Source organism: Muscardinus avellanarius (assembly GCF_963383645.1).
Source record: "Muscardinus avellanarius genome assembly, chromosome: 2".
NCBI classification, from domain to species: domain Eukaryota; kingdom Metazoa; phylum Chordata; class Mammalia; order Rodentia; family Gliridae; genus Muscardinus; species Muscardinus avellanarius.
Window position 1 is genome coordinate 125817132 of NC_137787.1, and position 27039 is coordinate 125844170.

At 41.8% G+C, this 27039-nt stretch overlaps 1 protein-coding gene across 1 annotated transcript in view; it reads right to left on the reverse strand.

The window, feature by feature from the left end:
• The window catches only part of FLT3 (fms related receptor tyrosine kinase 3), a gene marked incomplete at both ends in the record, with an annotated part of 102495 nt that overhangs the window by 46257 nt on the left and 29199 nt on the right, over positions 1-27039 (reverse strand). The window contains 7 exons of the mRNA XM_080689525.1: positions 5628-5796; positions 7129-7282; positions 7379-7518; positions 8062-8189; positions 10953-11070; positions 14725-14861; positions 20889-21091. Coding sequence (XP_080545651.1) covers positions 5628-5796; positions 7129-7282; positions 7379-7518; positions 8062-8189; positions 10953-11070; positions 14725-14861; positions 20889-21091 — 1049 coding nt within the window. The remainder of the gene's footprint in view (positions 1-5627; positions 5797-7128; positions 7283-7378; positions 7519-8061; positions 8190-10952; positions 11071-14724; positions 14862-20888; positions 21092-27039) is intronic.

A 27039-nucleotide genomic window follows, 5' to 3' on the forward strand; every position in this document is an offset into this window, starting at 1 on the left:
TTATTTAGACTGGGAAACGGGATGGCTGGAAACTAATCATTGAGTAAAACACAAACACGTAAAGCCCTAATCCATGTTGGTGTAATATCTGAGGAAGTAAATTGGAGAAATGAAGCTGTGGAGGCGGGAAGCAGAAAGTCCTGGCGCACGCGCCGCCACCACACCAGGGATTCTGCTAGACCAGCGGGAGGACACTGACTTTCCGATACAGACTGAAAACACTCATGTCACTTTGCCCATAAAAATCATCTCTTGCAACATGATTGTAACACTGGACTTCACCATCCAAATTCCACTCAATTAAACTGTTGAATCTAGGTGGTGGGTCGAGGATACTTATACTGTGTGTGCATGTGTGTGTGTGTGTGTGTGTTACTGAGGGTGAAACCTAGGGACTTTTCTACCTCCAGGCTACACTCCCAGACCTATTTTATACTTTTTTTTTTTTTTTTTTTTTGGTGGTACGGGGGTTCCTGGAAACCCTTCTACCTCCTGGCTACACTCCCAGACCTATTTTTAATATATATTTTATTTATTTATTTATTCATTCATTCATTCATTTATTTTGGAAACAAAAATAGCAAAGCTGGCTACGAACCAGTACGATCCTCCTGTCTCCGCCTCCCAAGTGTGGGGATTACAAGCGTGTGCCACCACGCCCGGCCTATTTTATACTTTATTTGGAAACAGGGTCTCACTAAGTTGCTGAGAGCCTCACTAAGTAGCTGAGGTTAGCTTTGAACCTGTGCGATCCTCCTGTCTCAGCCTCCCAAACTCTGGGATTACACGCGTGCACCACTATGCCTGGCAAGGATACTTATACTTTCAATCAAAAGTTGAAAAGAACTCATGTCATCTCACATCCAACACAGAGCTTTTGGTGGAGAGGAAAAGGACACTTGGAGTACTCAGAGATGAGTTCAAATGTTTTGTTGCTGAGTTTTTGCTATTGTCTTTGAACATCCGTCCTTCACCTTGAGTATGTGGTAGCCCACAACACTTCGAGTGGTGTGTGTGGTCCTGGTGGTGCCAAGAAGATGTCAGTGGCTCATCTTTGGTCCATCTTTGGCATTTCGAGCTGCTTTCCAGGGTGACAATGAATGGACAGGACAGTCTTCCATAACAAAGAACTGTCCAGCCCCAAATGTCAGTATACTGCCGTTGAGAAGCCCTGAGTTAGGGGCGTGTGTATGAGTCAGTCTACAGGCCAAAGGCTGCATTCTCAATTACCTTGACAGTGAATCCTCCAACAGAAGGCAGACACTTCCTTGCCAGCCCTAATTTGCGACTCTTTCTAAAAATTCCCAAAGGGCTGAGGATGTGGCTGAGTGGTACAGAACTTGTCTACTATGCATGAGGCACCAGGTTTGATCTCCCTAGCACCACAAAAAGAAAAAAATAAAACAGAAAATCCAAACAGAGACTAGTTATAAATAATTTGGGAAATAAAGAATAGCACACTAATAAGCCACCCAAGGTGGCGCACGCTTGTAATCCCAGTACTTGGGAGGCTGAGACAGGAGGATCTGGCTTCGCTGCCAGCCTCAGCTACTTAGTGAGGCCCTTTGCAACTCAGTGAGATCATGTTTCGAAATAAAGAATAAAAATATTGGGCTGGGGTATAGCTTGGAGGTAGAATGCCCCTGGGTTCAATCCCTAGCACCACAAAAACAAAACAAACAAACCAAAAAGAATAGCAAACTATTCATGAAACAAACTCTTACAGAATCAGGGTGAAAGAATTTAGCTTACTCTTCATCTTGGCCACAGCTATCCAATAAAATATGGGAGTCATGAGCACAAGGCATGCACATCATGTTTATTTATTATTTATTTATTTATTTATTTATTTACTTTTGGTGGTATTGGGGATGGAACCCAGAGGCATTCTACCTCCAAGCTACACGCACCTCCCCAGTCCTATTTTATTTTTTTGCTTTGAAACAGGTGAAAAAGACTCTCACTAACTTGCTGAGGACCTTGCTAAATTGCTGAGGCTGACCTCACTCTTGCCATCCTCCTGTCCCAGCCACCCAAGTACTAGGAGGACAGGCATGAACTACGATGCCTGACTTACACACACCTTTCTCTTCCCCCCCCCCCCTCTCTCTCTCTCTCTCTCTCTCTCTCTCTCTCTCTCACACACACACACACACACACACACACATACACACACACACACTCTTTCTCTTTCTATTTTGTGGTACTAGAGCTTGATCCCAGTGACATTCTTCTTCTGAGCTACATCCCCAGCCTTATATTTTATCTTTTATTTTGAAATGGTTTCTCACTAAATTGCAGAGGGCCTCACTAAGCTGCTGAGGCTGGCTGCAAACCTGTGATCCTCCTGTCTCATCCTACCAATTAATGGAATTATAAGCATGTGCCACCACGCCCATTTTAAGTTCCCAATTAGCTATATATATAAAGACAGTAAAAAGAAGCAAGTAAAATTAAGCTTAATAATTTTTTTTTGTGTGTGTGTGGTACTGGGGATGGAACCCAGAGGCCTTCTACCTCCAGGTTACACTCCCAGACCTATTTTATATTTTATTTGGAAACACGGTCTCACTAAGTTGCTGAGAGCCTCACTAAGTAGCGGAGGCTGACTTTGAACCTGCATGATCTTCCTGTCTCAGCCTCCCAAGTACTGGGATTACAAGCGTGGGCCATCATTCCCAGCTTAATAATTGATTTTGTCTAACTCAATCCATCACAAGTGACATCATTTTGACATATAATCAACAGGAGATTTAATAAGATTTTTTTTTCTTTTGCAGGTTTGGGGATGGAACCCAGAGGCATTTGACCTCTGAGCTACACCCCTGCCCAATTTTTTATTCTTTATTTTGAAGCAGGGTCTCACTGAGTTGCAAAGGACCTCACTACGTAGCTGAGGCTGTCCGCAAACCGTGATCCTCCAGTCTCAGCCTCCCAAATGCTGGGATTACAAGCATGTGCCACCACACCCAGCTTTTTTTTTCTACACTGAAATGTAATATAACTGCACACATATATGACATGTAAAACACTTTTCCGAGCTTTCAAACATAGCTGTAACTAACGCATATAAGAAATTTATCTAAATGTTATATTAGTCCTAATGCTAACTGTAATCCTAATTGTAAACGTATGTGAAACTTTTATAATACACAGAAATTGAACATAATTGCACATATATATGACATGTAAAACACTTTTCCGAGCTATTAAAAATAGCTGTAACTAACGCGTATAAGAAATTAAACTAAATGTTATATTAGTCCTAACGCTATCTGTAATCCTAATTTTAAACATGTGTGAAATTCTGACAATATACTGAAATTGAACATAATTCACACCCGGCTTTAATAAGATATTTTGCATTCTTTTCTTCATACTAAGTCTTCCAAATTTAGTGTGTATTTTACAATCACGGCATATCTTAGCTTGGACTAGACACATTTCAGGTTCTCAATGTGACTGGCAGCTACTATATGGGACAGCAAATGCTTATAGCTCTGTGATAAAAAACCATCCAGGGGCATTCTGCCTCTGAGCTAGACCCACCCCCTGCCCATTTATTTATTTATTTATTTATTTATTTATTTATTTATTTATGCATTTATGCATTTATGCATTTATGCATTTATGCATTTATTTATTTATTTTTGTGGTACTAGAAATTGAACACAGGGGCATTCTACCTCCAAACTACATCTACAGCCTTATTTTATTTTATTTTGAAACAGTCTTACTAAGTTGTTGAGGGCCTTGCTGAGGCTGTCCTCAAATCTGTGATATTCCTGACTAGGATTACAGGCGTGTACCACCACACCTGGCTTTTCTTTTTTTCTATCTTCCTTTCTCTATCTATCTATCTCTTTCTTTCTTTTTTTGTGGTATTGAAGATTGAACCCAGAAACATTATACCTCTAAGCTCCAAGTTACACTCCCAGCCCAATTTTATTTTCTACGTTGAAACAGGGTCTCGCTAGGTTGATGAATCTCACTACTTGCTGAAGCTGTCCTTGAATCTGTAATGCTCCTGTCTCAGTCTCTCAAGTACTGGGATTACAGGGGTGCGCCACCACACCCAGCTACATCAGGAACCTTAAAGATAGTTGTCCCAATGCCCAGGAAAACAAGTTTTCCTTCAATACTTATAGTTGGGCTATTTATTTTTTATTTCTTATTTTTATTTTTTGCAGTACTTGGGATTGAATCCAAGGGCATTCTACCTCCAAGCTACACCCCAGCTCTAATTAATTAATTATGTCAGGGATTGAACCCAGGGGCATTCTACCTCCAAGCCACATCCCCAGTTCTGTTTTTTATTCTTTATCTTTGAAATTGGGTCTCACTAGATCCCAGAGGGCCTCACTAAGTAGCTGAGGTTGGCCACAAACCCTTGATCCTCCTGTTTCAGACTCCAAGTACTGGGTTACAAATGTGTGTCACTACTCTTGGCTCGATTTAAGATTTTAAAAACTAAATTCAAGCCGGGCATGGTGGCGAATGCTTGTAATCCCAGCATTCGGGAGGCTGAGACCTGGAGGATCACGGTTTGCGGACAGCCTCAGCTACTTAGTGAGGCCCTCTGCAACTCAGTGAGACCTGGTTTCAAAATAAAGAATAAAAAATAGGGCAGGGGGTGTAGCTCAGAGGTCAAATGCCCCTGTGTTCCATCCCCAGACCCCCCCCCCAAAAAAAAAGAAAAAACTAAATTCAGAAATAGCCCAACTGGAGCTGGGTGTGATGGTGCATGCATATAGTACTAGTACTTGGGAGGCTGAGACCGGAGGATCACAGCTTCTCCGCCAACCTCAGCTACTTGGTGAAGCTCTCTGCAGCATAATGAAACCTTGTTTCAAAATAAAAGAATAAAATAGGGCTGGGGTGTAGTTCAGAGGTAGAACCTGCCAGGGTCCCATCCCCAGTACCACAAAGAAAAAAAAAACTTAAACAAGTGTGCCTATAGGTCGTGCGTTCTGTTTTTAAGGGGTTTTGCTTCCTTAATCATCTGGAGTGTGCTCTGAAGATGCGGTGCCGCAGCATGATTGTCTCAGATAGGAAGTGGCAGCCTGTGACTCAGAAGACACCACAGAAACATGTGCTGAAGCAATTCCGTTTTTTGTGCAGTGGGCTCTACTCGGACCTGACTATAGCCCCACTATGCGCTTTGTTTTCTTCTCTTCAATTTCAGTTTAATAATGTATAAATCCATGGGCCTGGGGGTGCAGCTCAGCGGTGGATCATGTGCTTATCATGCACTGGGCCCCAGGTTTAAAAATTTTAGCAACTCAGCCAGGCGTGGTGGCGCACGCTTGTAATCCCAGCATTTGGGAGGCTGAGACAGGAGGATCATGGTTCGAGGACAGCCTCAGGACAACCTCAGTTATTTAGTGAGGCCCTTTGCAACTCAGTGGGACCCTGATTCAAAATAAAGAATAAAAAATAGGGGCCGGGGGTGTAGCTCTGAAGCATAGTGCCCTGGGTTCTATCCCCAGTGCTGCAAAAAAAAAAAAAAATTATAGCAACTCATAATAAGAGAATTCACTTCCATAAGCACAAAACTGTCCTGCTTGAGGGCAACAAGCCCAGAGAATCCTGCTAAAAATGGTTCTCAGAGCTCTGTATTCTCTCACCTGTATCCATCTTCAAGGCCACTTTGTTCACATGGAAAAGATTTTCGAGAGAAGGTCCATGTACATCGGATTTGTGGGTATGCTTTAAACCGGACAGAAAAACAAAACTCTTCATATTGGTCAATTTCATAATCCTCACTTGAATTGGTAGCGTTTATAAATCCCTTTTCTGTAACAAAAACGTACATTTATAAATGAGATAATGTGAATGATACAGAAATATACTGAGATGATAAAGTAGATTTTTAGTCATCAGTTTAACACAAGAAAGCTCAGGTATTGTCAGGTGTGGTGCCCATGTGTGTAATCCCAGTACTTGGGAGGCTGAGACAGGACAGCAGATTCAAGGAGTCTCAGTAACATAGTGAGAATCTCAGCAACCTAGCAAGAGTCATTTCATAATTTAAAAATAATAATAATAAAGAAAAGGGACTAGGATGTAGCTCAGAGGTAGAACACCCCTGAGTTCAATCTCCTGTATATCCCAACCCCACAAAAAAGAAAGCTCAGACTGTCCTGCTGCAGGTCAGGTTTGATAGCCCAAGAAGAAACAGAGGAGACTTATCCCTAGTTGTGAGCCTGAGCTCATAATCTTTTGAGTTAGGATTCCTTAAGAGTAGGATATAAATAATTAACCCTCTTCCCGGGCAACTATATAAATAAACTAACAAAATTTTGCAGACAGTTTCTACAATTGGGCCCACACTCAGGGCCCAACACAGAGACACTGGAAACAGAGTCTAGGACCCCTTGCTGCTTTCCTGAACAACTCCCGCAGTGACTGGTCCTATGTAAAATAATGTTAGGGTGCAAATAAAAGAGAGAGCTGGCTGGCAGTGTTCACAAGGTTTGCTTATGGAGCACTTCCTCTTTTGTTTGCTAAGACAATCACTGCCTTTCTTAGCATCTTCATCATGGTGGCACCCTGATCTGACATCACTTAAGCATGGGTCATTTCAAATGATGTGTAGTCCACCCAAATTTCCATCTGTCTCAGGGCTTGTCCGGTTAGTTCTCATCATGCGGGCAGTAGGTTCTTAGAACAAGTATTTATGATTAAAAACCTATTTGGTGGCAGGCTCTGGGATTACAAGATAGAAGGAATTGTCCCTCTCCTTAGGAAACTTACAGTCTCTTGGACGACAAAAGTACCCAAACAGAGGTCACATTACAACGCGGTACTGTGCAAGGACAGAGAGATCTAGTGACCACGGTGGAACCAGGTGGGCAACTAGCTTTGGGAAGCTATTCTGACTCAATTTCTTTTTCAGGTCTTTGTTGTTGTTGTTGTTTTTGAAGACTTAAATGAATTTATTAAGAAGATAGAAATACAGAAGACAGTTTCAGTAACATGAAGGGGTGCTTCCAACGAAATCACCCTTCTTTTTCAGCTCTTTGATAGGAGCATGAAGTTGAAATCAGAGTTTGTATGACACGCCACACATTCCACACTAAGAGGGACCACGACTGTGAATAAAGAGGCAGGAGCAGCCCACGTTACCTAGGATGGTAACCAAAGCCGACTGGCTGGGATGCTGGGAGGAGGAGCAATTGTAATATCCAGTGTCGTTTCTTCCCACTGATGACACAAAAGCAAACAGAATCCGTATCATAGTTCTGTTTGTTGAATAGGTACTCATCTCAAAGTAGCTGCCCTAGGTGTTAATAAAACAGAGTTTGCATTTAATGTTTGCAGGTTGCACTATGAGCCCTCGTTCCTGCATTTTTAGAACACAAACTTGTCACATTACCTCCTTGAGGACTTTGTTTTCTAGTTCCCAGGTGAGCCCAAATTTATGGTTCACATGAACAGCTTTGCACCTGATCCATAATGGTTCCCCCACTTTCAAGAATAGCTGGGGCAGCGTCGTCTGAGGAGTTCGATTTAGATCTAGAAGATGAAAACATCCCAAGTAAAAAGAAAGACATGATTTCTTTCCTTATACAATGTATCTTGAACATCCTGAAGGACAAAGATGTTAACATCCTCCATGTTACTAACCATAGGACTAAACTAATCCTTTAGAGATTTACTACTCCTTCAAGAAATTGGCATTCACAGAACTTAAAGTATTACATTTAAAATGGTGTCAAGGGCGCTAGGGGTGAAACTCAGTGGTAGAGTATATGCTAGGATGCATGAGGCTCTGGGTTCAGCCCCCAGCACCTAAATGAAATAAGATAAGATAAAATTAAATAGCATAAAGGAAACATATAAAAACCTAAGTCAAATAAGATAAAATAAAGTGGCATAAAGAAATCATCTCTGAAGTTTAACGATTAAACTGTTGCTACTAGTCCCAGATCCTTTCTGAGGAAGAGTCACCGAAAATAAAAGTACATGATAGGGTTGGGGGTGTGGCTCAGAAGTAGAGTGTCCCCCATCATGCCCAAGGCCTGCAAATATGAAAAGTACACGCTATTATAGTGTTACCTATTGTGAACAGCTTGGTACATTCTCTGCCCAGTTCATTTTGTGCACAGCACCTTATGTCTGTCTCAAATAAATCATCAAGTACTTTTTCTTCCTTTTTAACAACAGCTGGACTTTCTTCTTTACAGCTGCAATTAGAAAATAAATATTCTCTAACTAAACATGTTTTAAAATGACAGCTATGGGCTGGGGGTACAGCTCAGTGGTCAGGAGCTTTACTAGCAGGTATGAGGCCCTGGGCTCCATTCCTAGCACTACACACACACACACACACACACACACACACACACACACACGAGACAAACAAATGTTCAGGAGAACAAAGTTACAGGTTCTAGAGTCTGTTTCAAGGAGCTAAAGACAAGAGCAGGTCAAAAGGTAAACAATCCCAAATTATGGTTTTAGTGGAAGATTCATAGGAAACTAGCTAGTTATTAGTTAACTCATAACCTTAAATTAAAAAATTAATTTTCTTTTACTTGATGACTTCTGTATTTGGTGGTTGTTTAAAGAGAGGGGAAGGGAAGGAAGATCTGAGAAAGAAGATAGGAAAAAACCTGGGCATGGTGGCGTATGCTTGTAATCCCAGTACTTGGGAGACTGAGACAGGATCATGCAGCTTCAAAGCCAGCCTCAGCTACTTAGTGAAGCACTCAGAAATTTAGTGAGACTCTGTTTCCAAATAAAATATAAAATAGGTCAGGGGTGTAGCCCAGAGGTGGAAGCCCCCTTGGTTCTATCCCTAGTACCACACACACACAAAAAGAATTTAAAAAATAGGGTTGAGATGTTGCTCAGAGGTGGAATGCCCCTGGGTTCTATCCCCAGTACCTCAAAACATTTTTTTTTTTAAAAAGAGGATAGGAAAAGGAAAAAATGAACAAAGAGAAAAATCATGGCTGAGTGTCTACACAGTGGGACAAGTCCAAGTTGGCATCTTTGGATACACGGGCAGAGAAGCCGAAGCTGCCACAGGCAGAGTTCCCAAAGTAAACAGAAGAGAAAAGCTGGACTTTCCAAAGAAATAAGCCAGGATCATCTCCCTACTCAACAGGACGCTCTCCCGCCTCGCAGCCAATGGCCTTCAGTTCCTATGGTGTCCCAAACTTGGCTTCCCCAAGCAGAAGACGACCTTTGAATCTGTGTAGTCATTCAGCTCTGTCCCTTGAATCAAGTGTGTTCTTTTATTTGTGTATCCATTCTTGTGTTACTATTTATTTACTTATTTATTTTTTGGTGGTACTGGAGGTGGAACTCAGGGGTTTTTCTACCTCCGGGCTATACTCCCAGACCTATTTTATATTTTATTTGGAAACAGGGTCTCACTAAGTTGCTGAGAGCCTCACTAAGTGGCTGAGGCTGGCTTTGAACTTGTGCGATCCTCCTGCCTCAGCCTCCCAAGTGCTGGGATTACAAGCTTGCGCCACCACGCCCAGCTTTCGTGTGACTTTTTTTATTATTACAAAGCAATAATGCTGAATTCATTATAGAAATGTTGGAAAATACAGAAAAACTCAAAGCAAAGAATTTTAAATTATTAAAATTTCTCTTGCCCTAAGATAACAACTGTTACTATACTGATGTGTATCTTTCCAAAATGTGTTATTCTGTGCACACATATATATGGTTCAAGAAATCCTTTGTTCTCCTTGATTTTTTTAACTTTTTCTCTTTTGTCTCATTTTTTCAATAAAAGTAGTTCCGTAAATTTTAACTTGTTTAAACTGTATGAATTCTTATTTTCTGAGACATTAGTTAAGGCACATATGAAAAACAGAAGTCAGCGTTTAGCCGGGCATGGTGGTGTGCACCTATAATCCCAGTACTTGGGAGGCTGAGACAGGAGGATAGCAGTTTTGTGGCCAGCCTCAGCTACTTAGTGAGACCTTGTTTCAAAATAGGGCTGGAGGTATAGCTTAGAGGCAGAATGTTCCTCACTTCAACCCCCAGTACCCCAAGGAGGAAGGGGAGGAGGAGGGGGGAGGTAGGGGGGGAGGGGGAGGAGGGGGGGAGGGAGAAACAGCCAGCATTTACCCCGAACTTACAAAAGCCAGGCACTGTTCTGTGAGCTTCATATAGGATCAGTTCAGTTAATCATCATCATCTCCCTATGTAGTGAGCCCTTGTTACCACCCCGTTTTTCTGATGAGGCACAGAGAGGTTAAATAGAGGCACAGAGAGGTTTGCCACACAGCTGGCAAACCAACCAGAATTTAAAGCCTAGCTTATCTGGCTTTAGCTTCTATAAACTTAAACAATTGTATTAAGCTGCCCTTCCAGAATCATCAGGATGATCACAAGATAAACATTTAGTCACAGGGAATTCTTACAGGCAAATTACCTTTTTTTTTTTTTTTTTTTTTTTTTTTTTTGCGGTACTGGGGATGAAACCCAGGGGCATTCTATCTCCAAGATACACCCCCAGCCCTGTTTTTTATTCTTTATTTTGAAACAAGGTCTCACTAAGTTACAGCGGCCCTCACTAAGTAGCTGAGGCTGGCTGTGAACCAGCGTTCTTCCTGTCTCAGCTTCCCAAGTACTAGATTGCAAGCATGTGCCACCACACCCAGCTAAATTGCACTTTTAAAACAGTACCTCCCCCCCATCACTAAGTAGATACTTAAGGAGCCAACAATACCATAAACTTAAAGGGCTTCTCTTGGTGCAGTGGAATGCCTGGGGAGGACCCTGCAGCTGATCTGAGGGGATCTCAAAGACCTCCTAACTGAAACCCACCTTCCTCCCATGAAGCCCATGCCAGTCATGCTGCACGCTGGAGCCACCACGATCTGTTGAAGTGGGGGTAAGTTAAATTGTACATACAGCACAATGCCAATTTCACTGGGAAAAGACCGGTTGGACCACAGCAGTCATCTTTATAAACATCATACCTTTCGCCCTGTGAGTCACACAACACCCACTCCACAGTTGGTTCTGGGACACTTTCAGATACGCAGACCAGGGCATTCTGGTTCTCCATTTTTCTAAAGTAAGGTCTTCGCAGTGTATCTAAAGCATCATACATTAACATTTTAATATTTTAAAAAATTCTTAGCAGCCCCCTCAAAAACAAATCCCATATCACTAAAAAAAGTTTATATTTTATACTATAGCAATATATATTCCTCCACACCCAGTGGATATCCCAAGTTCAACTCTGGCTGCAATATCAATGTTAACATTGATTCTCTTGCTTAATTTCCTTGGGGATTTCACAAATCCACAGATAATTAAAGTAAGTTCAATGAAGCCTTGTGAAAATACAAATATTGATATGCATAAGAGGAAACTAACAACAATATAGTATAATACATAATACATAACATATAATATAAAATAATTCTTTGTGTGTGTGTGTGGTACTGAAGATTGAACCCAGAAACATTCTACCTGCGAGATATACCCTGAGCTCTATTTTATTTTTTATTTTTGCAGAGAACCTCACTAAGTGGATGAAGTTGGCCGAGAACCTGTGACCCTGCTGTCTCAGCCTCCGTAGTACTGTGATTACAAGCGTGCACCACCACGCTTGGGTTCGTTCCAGATTTTTAAATAACTTTTTCTTAGATGTCCTATGCTTGCCAAGTATGGTGGCACACACCTGTAATCCCAGTACTTGGGAGGCTGAGACAGAAGGATCTCAGGTTTGAAGCCAGCCTCAGCAAATGGTAAGACTCTCAGCTACCTTAAAAGATCTCCTCCTCTCCTTTCCTTCTTCCCTTCCCTTCCCTTCCCGTCCTTCCCTTTCCTTCTTTCTTTCAGTGGTACTAGAAATGGAACCCAGAGTCATTCTACCTCTGAGATATACCCTCAGCTCTATTTTTTAATTTTTATTTGAAAACAGGGTCTCACTGAGTTGTGGAGGGTCTCACTAAGTCGCTGAGACTGGTCTCAAAACTGTGATCCTTCTTTCTCAACCTCCCAACTAAAGTATTGGGATTACAAGCATGTGCCACCATGCCCAGCCGACTCTATTTCAAAATTAAAAAAAAAAAAAAAATAGGGCTAGGAGTGTAGCTCAGAGGTAGAATGCCCCTGGATTCAATCCACAGTAACACACACACACACACACACACACACACACACACACACACACACACTCCTATGCTTAATTCTAATCTCTCATTGTAATATATTTTATTTTAAAATAGTATGTCTTGTTTTACATATATATGTATGAAATAAAACATGCACTGTAAATTTTGAAGGATAACAACAGCAACAAGCACCCACGGGCCCACAGTCTGCTTTAATAACTAGAATATTAATAGATACCTTCTGGTCCACTTTTGTGGTCCTCTCTCCCTCTGTGTTTACCATTCCTGCACTTTTCTTTGTGCATGTGCTACTGGGGATGGAACCCAGGGGCATTCTACCTCCAAGCTACACCCCAACCCTATTTTTTATTTTTTATTTTGAAACAGGGCCTCACTAAGTTGCAGAGGGCTTCACTAAGTAGCTGAGGCTGGCAGCAAACCTGTGATTCTCCTATCTCAGCCTCCCAAGTACTGGGATTACAAGCATGTGCCACTATATCTGGCCCCAGCCCTATTTCTTGATTTCTTATTTTAGAATAGGGTCTCACTAGTTGAAGAGGCCCTTACTAAGTAGCTGAGGCTGTCCTCGAACCTGCAATTCTTCTGACTCACCCTCCCAAGTACTAAGATTACGAGCATGTACCACCACACCCAGCCATTCCTGCACTTTAAAAAACAGTTTAGCCGGGCATGGTGGCGCACGCTTGTAATCCCAGCGCTTGGGAGGCTGAGACAAGAGGATAGCACAGGTTAGAAGCCAGCCTCAGCTACTTAGTGAGGCACTCAGCAACTTAGTGAGACCCTGTTTCCAAATAAAATATAAAATAGGTCTGGGAGTATAGCCAGGAGGTAGAAAGCCCCTGGGTTCCACTCCCAGTACCAAATAAATAAATAAATAAATAAATAAATAAATAAATAACAGTTTAATGCCGGGCATGGTGGCACATGCCTGTAATCCCAGTACTTGGGAGGCTGAGACAGGAGGACCTCAGGTTTGAGGACAATCTTGAACAAGAGGTCTGAGCAAGTAGTGAGACTTCCATCAACTGAGTAAGACCCTGTTTCAAAAATAAAAATAAAAGCCGGGCGTGGTGGCGCACGCTTGTAATCCTCGCGCTTGGGAGGCAGAGACAGGAGGATGGTGCAGGTTCGAAGCCAGCCACGCGCGCTGGCTTAGGAGACCCTGTTTCCAAATATAAATGTAAAAATAGGTCTGGGAGTATAGCCCAGAGGTAGAAGGGCTTCCAGGAACCCCAGTACCACCAAAAGAAATAAAAATAAAAATAAAAATAAAATTAGGGCTGAGGGTATAGCTTGGATATAGAATGCCCTGGGTTCAATCTCTAGTAACACACACACACACACACACACACACACACACACACACACACACAGTTTTACCATATAGCTAGATACCCCTAAATAATATATTGTTTTGTTTTCAGCTTCAAAATATTGTATCACTCAAGACGTAGCTTCGGCAACTTCCTCTTTCGCCTGACCTCGTGTTTGTGAGGCTCACCCATGCTTTTGCACGCAGCTACATTCGTTCATATTTTTCATTGCTACGTGGTATTCCACTGGTAATATATCGCATTCTATTTTTTTTTTCAGTTTCTTTCAGTGGATATTTGAGTCATTTCCAGCTTTTTGTTTTACCATCCATGGTTTGCATGTTTCCTGAGTGGAACTGCCACGAGCCTGCTCAACTTTACACCTGTGACAGTTTGTTTTGCAAATTGTGCGGCTATGAGAACAATTGGATTATTCCTTAGAGTTCCCGCGTGGCTGACATTTGCACAGACCCCAGTGGTCAATATAGAAGCCACCAGCTACACGTGGCTACTTAAATCCAATTTTTTTTTTTTTTTTTTTTTTTTTTTTGCAGTACTGAGGATGGAACCCAGGGGCATTCTATCTCCAAGCTATGCCTCCAGCTCTATTTTTTATTCTTTATTTTGAAACAGGGTCTCACTGAGTTGCAAAGGGCCTCACTAAGTAGCTGAGGCTGTCTGTGAACCACAATCCTCCTGTCTTAGCCTCCCAAATGCTGGGATTACAAGCGTGCATCACCACGCCCGGCCTTAAGTCCAATTTTAATGAATGAAAATTAAATGCTATCAGACATTGGTTCCTCCACCACACTAGCCACAGTTCAAGTGTTCAACGGCCACACGACTGGACAGAGCAGACATAGAACACTTTCACCATGCCAGAAAGTTGGAGTAGATCACACGGACACCAGACGATCCTGTGAGGTCTATATTTTACCCTCCTTCTACAGAGAAGGAAATTCAGGCTCAGAGAGCTTCAGTCACCTGCCAAAGGCAGTGATGTTCCATCCGCAGTTAGAACCCAGGACTTCTGAATCCAAAGTCAAAATGTTTTCTAATTTTTTTCTTTTCATCTATCTGCTACTGAATCAAAAAGGGGAGGTCTCTGAATTGAGTGTGTGCCAGGTTTTTAAAGCACGTTCACATCAGGGATTCTCAGTTCTCGTAGGTTCTGTGGACTTTTGTGACTATTCAGTCCATTCAGCTACATATTGCGAGAAGCCTGAGCCTTGTATCCAGGGCCGGGGGTCAAAGCTGAGTGGGTTCTAGGCCATTTGCCATCCTGGGAGTACCTAGTAGCAAGCTGGACTTACTTCTTATACTCACTGTAAACAATATTGTATAATTGGTAGCTTTGCTCTGAATCAAAAGTAGGTAATCTCCAGCTTGGTTCTCTGTCATTTTCAAAATGACCATGGAAATGACTCCTCTGTAAAACAGGAAAGAGAACTGGTTACTTTGGAAAACGTGTGAAACTAAAAACATGAAATTTCAGGCTGAGTCAGAGGTGGGTGGTGGTTCCCTGGGACTGACACGGAGGGCCACTCCTTGGGAAACAGGGCCTCCGTTGTGTGACCAACACTCAGGCTCGGCATTGTTGGTTGATCACGACTTTACTAGTCCTGACCTTCAAAGTGAGTGAGCTCCATCCTAAACCATCGGGGAGTTTATGCTCCCCGAGCCCCTTTGGGGAAAAAAAATACTCATTCAAAACCACACAGCCAGCCGGGTGTGCTGGCACACACCTGTAATCCCATTACTTGGGAGGCTGAGACAGGAGGATTGCAGGTTAGAAGCCAGACTCAGCAATTTAGTGAGGTCCTATTTCAAAATGAAAAAAATCAAGTAGGACTGGGAGTATAGTTCAGAGGCTGGATGCCCGGGGTTCAATTCCTAGTATCAAAAAACAGAAACAAAAACACACGGCTTCCATGGTGTCCGCGCATTATCTGTACCCTCCCATTCCCTCTGGTGACCGAGCACCTCCCCAGGTCACAGGCCACAGTCACCAGCTTTGGTTCCCCATTGGCCGAGCCGGATGGCCAAGCAAATGAGACGCCCTGAGACAAAGAAGGTTCTTCTGGTGCAGTCCTGCTCTCTCTCAATGAAAGAATCAAGTAAACCTGACACAAGCATTTTCCCATAGTAATCACACTGAGGTACCACTCTTTAGGTTATTGGTAAAGGGAAACTGGCTAGGAGCATTCTCGCTAGAGATCATTTTGATGTGAATTTTGTGTTACCTATTCACCTTCAGGCTGAAAGTACCCTCTAGCAGTTTATTGAGTGATATTGGATTTAAATCCACTTTGTTATTTATTTATTTATTTATTTATTTATTTTCTTTTGCAGTACTGAGCATTGGGCCAAAGGGCACTCCACCACTGGCCTACATCCCTAGCCCTTTTTATGTATTTATCTTTAATTTTGAAACATGTACTTGCTAAGTTAATTAGGGTCTTGCTAAATTGCTGAGGCTGGCCTTGAACCTGTGATCTTCCTTTCTTAGCCTCCCAAGTACTGGGATTCTAGGTGTGCACCACTGTTCCTGCCTGACCAACAGTTGAGGTGACAAAGATGTGGATCCTGGCCCCACTCAGGCCTACTGGGTCTGAATCCACACCTTTAAAAGATCCCCAGGCAGCAAGCGCGAAGGCGGGCTGTGCTGAGAAGGAAGGCTCAGAACCCCCCGCACCATGGCCCAGGAGTGGCTGTGCTTGCATTTACACAGACAGGACACCCGTAGGATGTATATCTTATTTGCTTCTGCAAATGAGCTTAATGATTGTACTATCTTTCTTTGAACCATTTTCTCTCTTCTATGTCATCTGTGAGCTCCCCCCCTTCAGTGCTGGGGAAGGAACACAGGGCCTTGCCCATCCTAGGGCAAGCAAGTGCTCTACCGCTGAACTGTACCCTAAGCCCTCATTTGTGAATTCTTAAAAGCTTAGGTGGCCGGGCGTGGTGGCACACGCTTGTAACCCCAGTATTTGGAGGCTGAGACGGGAGGATCACAATTCGTCGACAGCCTCAGCTCCTTAGTGAGGCCCTCCGCAACATAGTGAGACCCTGTTTCCAAATAAAGAACAAAAAATAGGGCTAAGGGATATAGCTTAGAGGTAGAATGCCTCTGGATTCCACCCCCAGTACTGAAAAAAAAAAAAAAAAAAAAACTTAGATGTTCAATCTTTCTGACTTTAAGCCAAAATTCAAATTTTGATGTGAATTTTGTGATACTCATTGTCCTTAAGGCTGAAAGTGCCCTCTAGCCGTTTATTGAGTGATAGTGGGTTTGAATTCACTTTCTGTTATTTTATTATTTTCTTTTGCACTAATTCTCTGCTATGATAAAGTCACTAAAAATGTTTTAGTACTAAATTAGCTAATCCTATGCCAGGTGTGGTGGCGCACGCTTGTAATCCCCGCGCTTGGGAGGCTGAGGCTGGAGGATCGCACAGGTTCAAAGCCAGCCTCAGCTACTTAGTGAGGCTCTCAGCAACTTAGTGAGACCCTGTTTCCAAATGAAATATAAATTGGGTCTGGGAGTATAGCCCAGAGGTAGAAAGCCCCTGGGTTCCAACCCCAGTACCACCAAAAAATAAAAAAATAAAAAAAATAAATTAGCTAATCCAGAGGACAGCTATGACTTCGGCTAACAATCTGGGCAGTCTGTCCTATAGTAGCGAACAGACCTGTCCTGACTGAAAAGAACCCTACTTTGCTACTTTGTTTTTTATCTCAATGTGATGAGAACTGTTAGGACACAAAATTTCGGTAGGATGGCCAGAATATTTTTAAGCACCCCCACAAAATTTTTTTTTGCAGTGTTGGGGATAGAACCCACAGACTAGTGCATGTCATTATGCTAGGAAAGCGTTCTAACACTGAGATACCTACCCCTAAGCCAATTTCTTTTCTTTTTTCTTTTTCTTTTTCTTTTTTTATACTGGAGATTGAACCCAGGAACATTCTACCTCCAAGCTATCCCTCCCCCGGACCTATTCATTCATTCATTCATTCATTCATTCATTCATTCATTCATTTTGTGGTACTCGGGGTTGAACCTAGGATATTCTACCTCCAATCTACACATCCCAGCCCTATTTTTAATTCTTCATTTTGAAACACGGTCTCACTAAGTTGTGGAAGCCCTCACTAAGTAGCTGAGTCTGGCAAAGAACCTGTGATTCTCCTGTCTCAGCCTCCCAAGTACTTAGATTACAGGCATGTACTGCCACGTCTGGCTCTATTTTTCACTTCTGGAAACAGGGCCTCACTATGTTGCTGAGAGACTTACTACACTGCAGAGGCTGTCCTAGAATCTGTGATCCTCCTGTCTCAGCCTCTCAATACTAGGATCACAAGTGTGTGCCACCATGTTTGGGTCTATTTTTAACAGGCTCACTAAGTTGTAGAGGGGCTCACTAAATAGCTGATTATAATAATTATATTAATATTATTATAATTGTTGTTGTTATTTTTGTTGCTTGTATGGTACTGGGGGATTGTACCCAAGGGCATTCTACCTCTGAATACACCCCCAGCCCTATTTTTTTTTTTTTATTTTGAAATGGGGTCTTGCTAGGTTGCTAAGAGTCTCACTACATTGCTAAAGCTGTCCTCGAACCTTCGATCCTCCTGTCTCAATCTTCCAAGGACTGGGATTACAAGTATGTGCAACCACACTTGGTTCTATTTTTAAATTATTATTATTTGTGTGGTGCTGGGGGATTGAGCCCAGTATCGTTCTACCTTTGAGCTACACCCCAGCCCTATTTTATTTTTAAATAAGGTCTTGCTAGGTTCCAGAGAGTCTCACTACATTATTAAGCTGTCCTCAAACCTGCAATCCTCCTGTCTCAGCCTCCCAAGTACTGGGATTACAGGCATGCACCACATGCCTGGCCCCTAAACCCATAATTTTAATAGAAAAGTCCTTTGTTTTAATCCCAAGGTGAAAGTAACTGAAAAACAGAAGTGAGTAGTAGAGTCTCAAAGAAGAGAGGGAAATTAATGTGTCCCAAGATTTAGAACTAACCTTAAGAATTATGCCTGCTGTGCTGAAAATTGTTCAAAAATGTGTTTGACCTTAAAGAACAAATACAAATACATAACAGATATAAGTCAGCCATAAAGACAGTCTCCAGTACCACAAGGGCAGGACACTCCTTTCAGTCCATTTGAGACCATCTACTACCTTGTTCCTGGAAAAACAAGGTTTTCTCTACAGGTGTGGGGGCACCAGACCATCCCCAAGAACTAAAAAGGAAGGCAGCCAGGGAAGGATCAGGGAGGCCTATAAACGACTGGTGCCCCCTGCCCCACTGGTTGCAGCAAGAAGGGGTGACCGCAGGGGGCAGCAGTCAGCAGAGCCAGAGGCTCCGACAAGGTACTTTTGTCTGGGTAATGGTTCTAGCGCTCCTTGCCTGACGGCATCAATGTCTTGCTGAAACATTTTGTGCCGTTCACATAACATTGTAATTCTTCTTATCATACTGTGGAACAAATGAGATAAAACCAAATATTCTCTCCCTGAGCTTTTCCCAGAAAGTCTCTAGCGACTTTAAGTAGAATGAAATAAAAACTTTCCAACTTTTTATCTTTAACACAATAGTCAATTAAAAATCAAGACACTTAAACTCCCAAGTATTCATTCCACTGTTTGTTTTACATCTTGCTGCTGACCACTCAACACTCACCACCCACTCTCTCTATACACACGTGTATGTGCACACACACATAGACACATATGTGTTAACTATACGTATATACATCTATAGTTTTTATGTAATAAGTATATATGTTTATAATTTTACCATATAAACTCTTTATTCTTTTCATCTTCTTTTGTAGTACTGGGCATTGAACACAAGGGAATTCTACCTCTACACTACCCACAGCCCAATTTTTTATTCTTTATTTTGATAAATAAAATCAAAAGGATCTCACTAAGTTGCTGAGGGCCTCATGAGGCTGGCCACGAACTGGATCCTCCTGTCTCCCAAGTACTGGGATTACTAGCATGTGCCACCACACCTATACATACATACATATATATAGTATATATATATATATATATATATATATATATATATATATATATATATATGCAGCACTGAGGATGGAACCTAGGGGCATTCTACCTCCGAGCTACACCCCAACCCTATTTTTTATTCTTTATTATTTTGAAACAGGGTCTCATTGAGTTGTAGAGAGCCTCACTAAGTAGCTGAGGCTGTCCTCGAACCTCGATCCTCCTGTCTCAGCCTCCCAAATGCTGGGATTACAAGCATGCGCCACCATGCCCAGCTCTCTATATAAATTTTTTAATTAATAGATTTTAATTTTTACAGCAGTTTTGGGTTTACAAAATCACTAAGCAAAAATCACAGTGAGATCCTATATATGCCCTTCATGCCCACACAGTTTCCAGTATCATCATCATCATATTTATTATTAATATATTTTAATAATAAATGAATATTTATTATTAATGCATTAGTATGTGAATGATAATATTTATCATTAATATAATTATTATTATTATGTTGGTGCTGGGGAATGAACGCAAGGGCTTTCAACCTCTCAGCCATAGTCCCAGCCTTTTTCATTTTTTTCATCTTGAAACAGAGTCTTGTTAAGTTGCTGAGGGTCTCACTAAATTGCTGAGACTGGCCTTGAACCTGGGATCCTCCCGTTTCTGCCTCCCAAGTACTGGGATTACAAGTATGTGCCACCACGCCAAGAATTCCTGTATCATTAGTATTTTGCACAGGTATGGGTATTTGTTAAAACTGATCAGACAGTATTGATGCATTATTATTCATTTAAGTCTGTAGCTTATAGCAGGGCTCACTTTTTCTGTTGCATACTCTATGGGGTCTGATAGGTAATATCACACATCCATACCCTAGCTCTATTTATTGGTTCATTATTTCACTGGAGCTAAGAGTTAAGACAGATACTGGTAAAACTTGAAGAGAAATTCCAAAGGAACCACATTTTATATAAGAAAGTATTACTGCAAAAATCCTGTGTGTGTGCATCTGCTATCTATTACCTGTTGTTTTGTTTTGTTTGGGGGTACTGGGAATTGAACCCAGGGGCATCCTACCTCTGAGCAACACTCCTAACTTGTATGTTGTGTGTGTGTGTGTGTGTGTGTGTGTGTGTGTGTGTGTGTGTGTTACTAATGATTGAACACAGGGCATTCTACCTCTGAGCCACACCCCCAGCCTTATTTCATTTTGAAACAAGGTCTCGCTAGGTTGATGAAAGTCTCACTATTTACTGAGGCTGGCTGTGGTGAACCTGTGATCCTCCTGTCTCTGCCTCCTAAGTACTGGGGTTACAAGCATGAACCACCATGCTTGGATACCCCTAACCCTTTCAAAACTTATTTTTATTTTGAAACACGGTCTTGCTAAGTTGCTGAGAATGACCTCGAGTTGCTTACCTGTTTTGTAAATCAAAGTGTGGCTGGCAATTCAGGGAGGTGTGTTTAAAAACCCAGAGGCAGGAAATATTTCCTGGGGTGCTGAGCAGCACCTGCAGCGTGACGGACGCAGATGCATCTACCTCCACGGCAGCCGCCTCATACACCTTCCCCACGCTCTCAGGTCTCTGCATGCACCCGAGGTCTTCTGGGGGTGCCGGTACCTGCGTTGTATGCAAAACAACGTGGATTCACATTATGTTTAATGAATGTATCCTCTTCTTAGCATGAAACCTGTATCAAGTTCACACATGTTGACAATCTGCACATGACATCCAAGCCCGTAGTGACCCCCTGAGAACATATCACTGGCTGAAAATTCCACTACTTATCATTCTCTTAAGATATGAAATATGAGCTGGGCATGGTGGCAAATGCCTGTCATATCAGAATTTGGGAGGCCGAGACAAGAGGATTGCAGGTCCAAGGACAGCCTCAGCAAGTAGTGAGACTCTCATCAACCTAACAAGACCCTGTTTCTAAATAAAAATAAGATAAGGCTGGGGCATATCTGGGAAGTAAAATGCCTATGGGCTCCATCCCTAGTGCCACAAAAAATAATATATGAAATATAAAAGGTTTATTAGGCTGGTGGCCTTACATTTCAAGACAGCCCATGTAGCACATCCTATACAGAAAGCCTACTTTTGCCTGCCAATACCTGGTGTAAGAAGGAATCCCTCCGCCCCACTGTATACAGCTTTGAGAGTTATCACCAAAGGTATTGTCATTAGATTGAACATGAGTGAGCTGGCCTTGTGAAATGAGGAGACGAGGTTATCTGGGGAAAATATGCCCAGATTACTGACAATCCTGAAGATGATGGATGCATACATTCAGTCTTGCTGTTTGTTTGTTTGTTTGTTTGTTTGTTTGTTTGTTTGTTTTGCAGAATTAGGGATTGAACCCAGGGACAGTCTACCTCCAAGCTAAACTCCTAGCCCTATTTTTTACTCTGTTTTGAAACAGGGTCTCACTAAGTTGCGGAGGGCCTCACTAAGTAGCTGAGGCTGGCCGCGAACCTGTGATCCTTCTGTTTCAGCCTCCCAACTACTGGGATTACCAGCATGCGCCACCATGCCTGGCAGTCTTGCTGGTTTAGCAGCAGTTTCATATAAGTCTCTCTTTTTCATTATTGAAGATTATAAACAAATCAGGAAAACCACCATTACTTTGACATTTCCCAATACCAACAAATACAATAAGGTATCTGCAGTCATCAAGAAAACCATTTATTAAGTAGTAGAAAGCATTAAAATGGCCCCATTCTGCTGGGCATGGTGCCGCATGCTTGTAATCCCAGCGCTTGGGAGGCTGAGACAGGAGGCTAGCAGGTTTGCAGTCAGCTTCAGCTACTTAGTGAGACCCTGCCTCCAAATAAAGTACAAAATAGGTCTGGGAGTATAGCCCGGAGGTAGAAAAGCCCCTGGGTTCCACCCTCGGTACCACACACACAAAAATGGCCCCATTCTACAAAAAAGATAAATAAATGGTCCTCAAACATATGAGAAAGTATTCAAACTTAAGAGATAATTTGAAGACTTTCATAGTTATAAATTAACCATAAATTAAGATGTCACTTATCTATCACAGTAGCAAAAAGTTAAAAGTATGACAATACGTTCTGAGGGTGGGATGTGAGGAAATTCTCATGCTGCCGCAGAGTCCACACTGGCACAGCCCTCTGGAGGGGAATTTGGCAATGCTTACTAAAACTACGAACACATTCACCATTTGAGCCAAACCCACTACCAGGAATACATCTCTAATTTATTGTAGCACGTGTGCAATTGCAAACTGTTGGAATCAATTTAATCACGCATACATAGGAAAACTGTGGTCTAACAAACTAGGGTTTATTAACATCATGGAGTACTCTGCAGTCGTGAAGAAGAATCTTTGTGAACTGATTTGCAATGGTTTCCTGGATATAATTGAAAAAAAAGCCAAATACAAAAAGTATTTATTTTCAAGTAAACCATGCCATGCAAGAAAGAGTGAGATATAAGGAAATATACATGTATCTCTCGTTTGTAAACAAGAAATAGAAGAATAATACAGAAAACCTGCAAATAATGGTTAACTACAGGGTATAGATGAGAAGAGGATGGAAACTTGATAGCAGGGATGAGGAGAGGGTAGTACCTCTCTGAGTATACTGTTTTGGGGAGTAGTCCTTCACACCCCACCATTGAGTTACATCCCAGCCCTATGTATACCTTTTTATACAGTCTGGCTTTTAGGACCATAGTCATGTTTCACAAACTCAAAGAGCAAATCTAAAAGCCAACCAGGATATGGTGGGGGCATCAAAATGGTATACAGACCAAATTAAGCCACTGTACTACAAATAAATAACAAAACCATAGAGGAGGGGGAGAGGGAATAAAAGAACTAACATAAATAACTTTGGAAAATAATACTACAGATACTATAAGTCTAAAGACAAAAAGCATCATATGCAGATACTGTATTCTAGTTAGTAAATCTGTTTCTTCTTTTTTTTTTTTTGCGGGTCTAGGGATGGAACCCAGAGGCATTTGATCTCTGAACTGTACCCCCTGCCCTAATTTTTATTCTTTATTTTTAAACAGGGTCTCATTAAGTTGCTGAGAGCTTCACTAAGTAGCTGAGGCTGGCTTCGAACCTGTGTGATCCTCCTGTCTCAGCCTCCAAAGTGCTGGGATTACAGCATGCGCCACCACGCCTGGCTCTAAATCTGTTTCTAATTGGGATATTGGTTAGCAATTCTGAAACTAGTTTATCTATATACTAGAATGAAATAGATAGAGGTAGTGAGAGCCAAGCCTCTCACTATTAGAGAGAGAAGTACAAGAAGGAAAGGGGTGGATGAAATGAACCCTTCAATGCAGCATTGAACCGGGGTTATCAGCATGAATCTATGGAAAGAGAAAAAGATGACAGAAATAAACAGTGGTGTGGTGGTGGGATGACAATATACACACAGTTCCTCACTCTCTGTGCTGAGAGGATCTGGAAACAAAGGCCATCAAGTAGCATTGAATCGTGGTTTCTAGGGCCAAGGATGTGGCTCAGCTGTAGAGGGCTGGCCTGGCATGCATGAGGCCCTGCGTCTGAGCAAAGAGCGCGTACACACACACACACACACACACACACACACACACACACACACACGAAAGCAATGTTATCCCTTGAGAAACCAGTGCTGCTTGGAGAAGTACTTAACTCTAGACTTGAGGCAAGAACAATACAAGATAGCTGGGCGTGGTGACTCACACTTGTAATCCCAGCATTGGGAGGAAGGGGGCTGACACCGGAGGATTGCAGTTTGCAGACAGCCTCAGCTACTTAGTGAGGAGGCCCTTTGCAACTCAGTGAGACCCTGTTTCAAAATAAAGAATAAAAAAATAGGTCTGGGAGTATAGGTTGGAGGTAGAATGCCCCTGGGTTTCATCCCCAGTACCAAAAAAGAAAAAAAGAAAAAAAATAGAAAAATGCAAGATGAACCAGAACTATATTGTAGCACCAGAAAGTAAGAAGGTGATTGAAAAAGAGATAGGGACGCGTTGAAAGGACACAGGAGCTAAGTTGACCTCATTCCCAGTAGCCAAGTCTGCAGCCATTTGAGCAACAAAACAAGGATATTAATGAAATAAAGAATGAAATAAACATTAATGAATTCATGATCTAAATAATTAAACCAATAAGTAAAAGTGGGTGAGGAAAGATAACTCTTCTTTACAGAAAAAATCCAGTGAATAAATATAAAGGGAGCCAGGGCATGGTGGCACACGCTTGTAATCCCAGTACTTGGGAGGCTGAGACAGGAGGATCACAGGTTTGAGGACAATCTCAGCAAGTAGTAAGATTCTCATCAACCTAGTGAGACCCTGTTCCCAAATAAAATAGGGCTGAGAGTGTAGTTTAGAGGTAGAATGCCTCTAGGTTCAATCCCCAGTATCACAAAATAAATCATATATATATATATATATATATATATATATATATATATGTAAAAAGGAATATATATTTACATATGTATATTTATATATATATATATGTAAAAAGGAATATATATTTACATATGTATATTTAAATAGAGAAATTTAAATATAGAGAAATTCTTTCTCTCTATATATTTCTATATATATAAGAAAATATATATTTATATATAATTAAGAAAAAGAATATTACCTGTTACGGAATGGGAGAATATTATTTGTGGAAACTGTTCCCCGGGGACCCCTGCTAGGGTCCCGGACACACTTTCCCCCAACCCATAACAAAACCCAAAACGACCCCAAACAGAAGAAAAAACCGTGGATTCTTGTCCTAAGCTAAGAATAAATATGCATAGCTTGGACCGTTGCTGAAGATTTAAAGTTTACTAGAAAGATAGAAATACAGAAAATAGAAATACAGCCCCATGCCAAAAAGGCATGAGGGGATGACTCGAATGAGTACACCAAAGGAATTACACACGTGGCCTCAGCCTTTTTTATACCCATGACCTCCATCTTGTTCACGTAATCCTGACGTAGTAACTGTCCCTGTAAGGTACCTCCCCTAGCAAGGTGTGGTAAGGTGTCTCCTTTCATGAAGGGCAAGGTCAAACCCTGCCCCATCCTCCCTAGATCATCAGTAGATCTGTCTTTAGAAAGAGGAAGCCCTCACTCTCCTCTATTGACTTGTTAATTACTTTGAGCTAGGTTGATTTACATTGGAATAGCTGCCTGTTTTAGGCAGAAACCAAGTCCTTTCTTTACCCCTGTCTGCCGCCATTTTGACACAACTATCTTTGAAATATCAATTATTTTCTTTTGAAATATATTAATAATCAGTGCTTTCCCAAATCTTGCTAGGTTGTTCCCAATACTGGTACATTACCATTAGGTAAACACCATAGTAAAAAATGTAGGCGAGATCCTCCAATGAACACTAAAATCAATAGATAAAAGTTGAAGGCTTATCAGGATGTTTGCATCTCCCCCAAGATACTTCTTAATTACTAGTAGGAAAGACAGTCACTCCACAGTGGAGACCCAGGCTCACACTGTCCTCATCTAGGGATCAAGAGTCTCCGCACCAGTAAAGAGGCCAACTCCTCTCCTACAACACCTGCACGATACACTAGGAACAGTACATGTTCCTTCTGGGAAATGTTTGTTCCAAATCATTATAAGAAAACATCAGACAGCTCCAAATGGAGAGATATTCTAGAAAATAACTGTCCAGTATTTCTTGAAAATGTCAAGGTGCCGGGTGTGCTGGCGCACGCTTGTAATCCCCAAGCTTGGGAGGCGGAGACAGGAGGATCACGCAGGTTCGGAGCCAGCAGCGCTGGCTTAAGAGACCCTGTTTCCAAATAAAAAAGTATAAAATAGGTCTGGGAGTGTAGCTTGGAGGTAGAAGGGTTTCCAGGAAACCCAGTACCACAGAAAGAAAGAAAGAAGAAAGAAAGAAAGAAAGAAAGAAAGAAAGAAAGAAAGAAAGAAAGAAAGAAAGAAAGAAAGGAAGGAAGGAAGGAAGAGAGAGAGAAAGGAGGAAGAAAGAAAGAAAGAAAAAAGAAAGAAAGAAAGAAAAAGAAAGGAAATGTCAAGGTCATGAAAGAGGAAGGAAAGTGAGCAACTGTTGCGTTCTGAAGAAGCCTGTGCACTGTGATGTGGAGAGTGGGGTCCTGGGCGAAGAGACAGTAAAAAGAACTCTGTGAACACAGGCTTAGCGTGCTGCTAATTTTCCAGGAAGAGTCAAATTAGTTTTGTAGCTTATAGTTCACTTCCTACATTAGATGTAAACACCAGGCAAATCTGGATAATAGGAGTATAGGACCTTCCTTTTTAAAACTAACAAGTATTCAGGCATAGTGGCGCACACTTGTAATCCCAGTACTTGGGAGTCTGAGACAGGAGTATCACAGGTTTGCAGCCAGCCTCAGCTACTTAGTGAGGCCCTCCGCAACTTAGTGAGACCCTATTTTAAAAATAATAAAAATAGACTTGAGGGTGTAGCTCAGTGGTCAAATGCCCCTGGGTGCCATCCCTAGTGCCTAAAAAAAAAAAAGAAGGAGAAAGAAAAAAGAAAGAGAGAGAGAGAGAGAAAGAAAGAAAGAGAAAGAAAGGAAGAAAGGAAG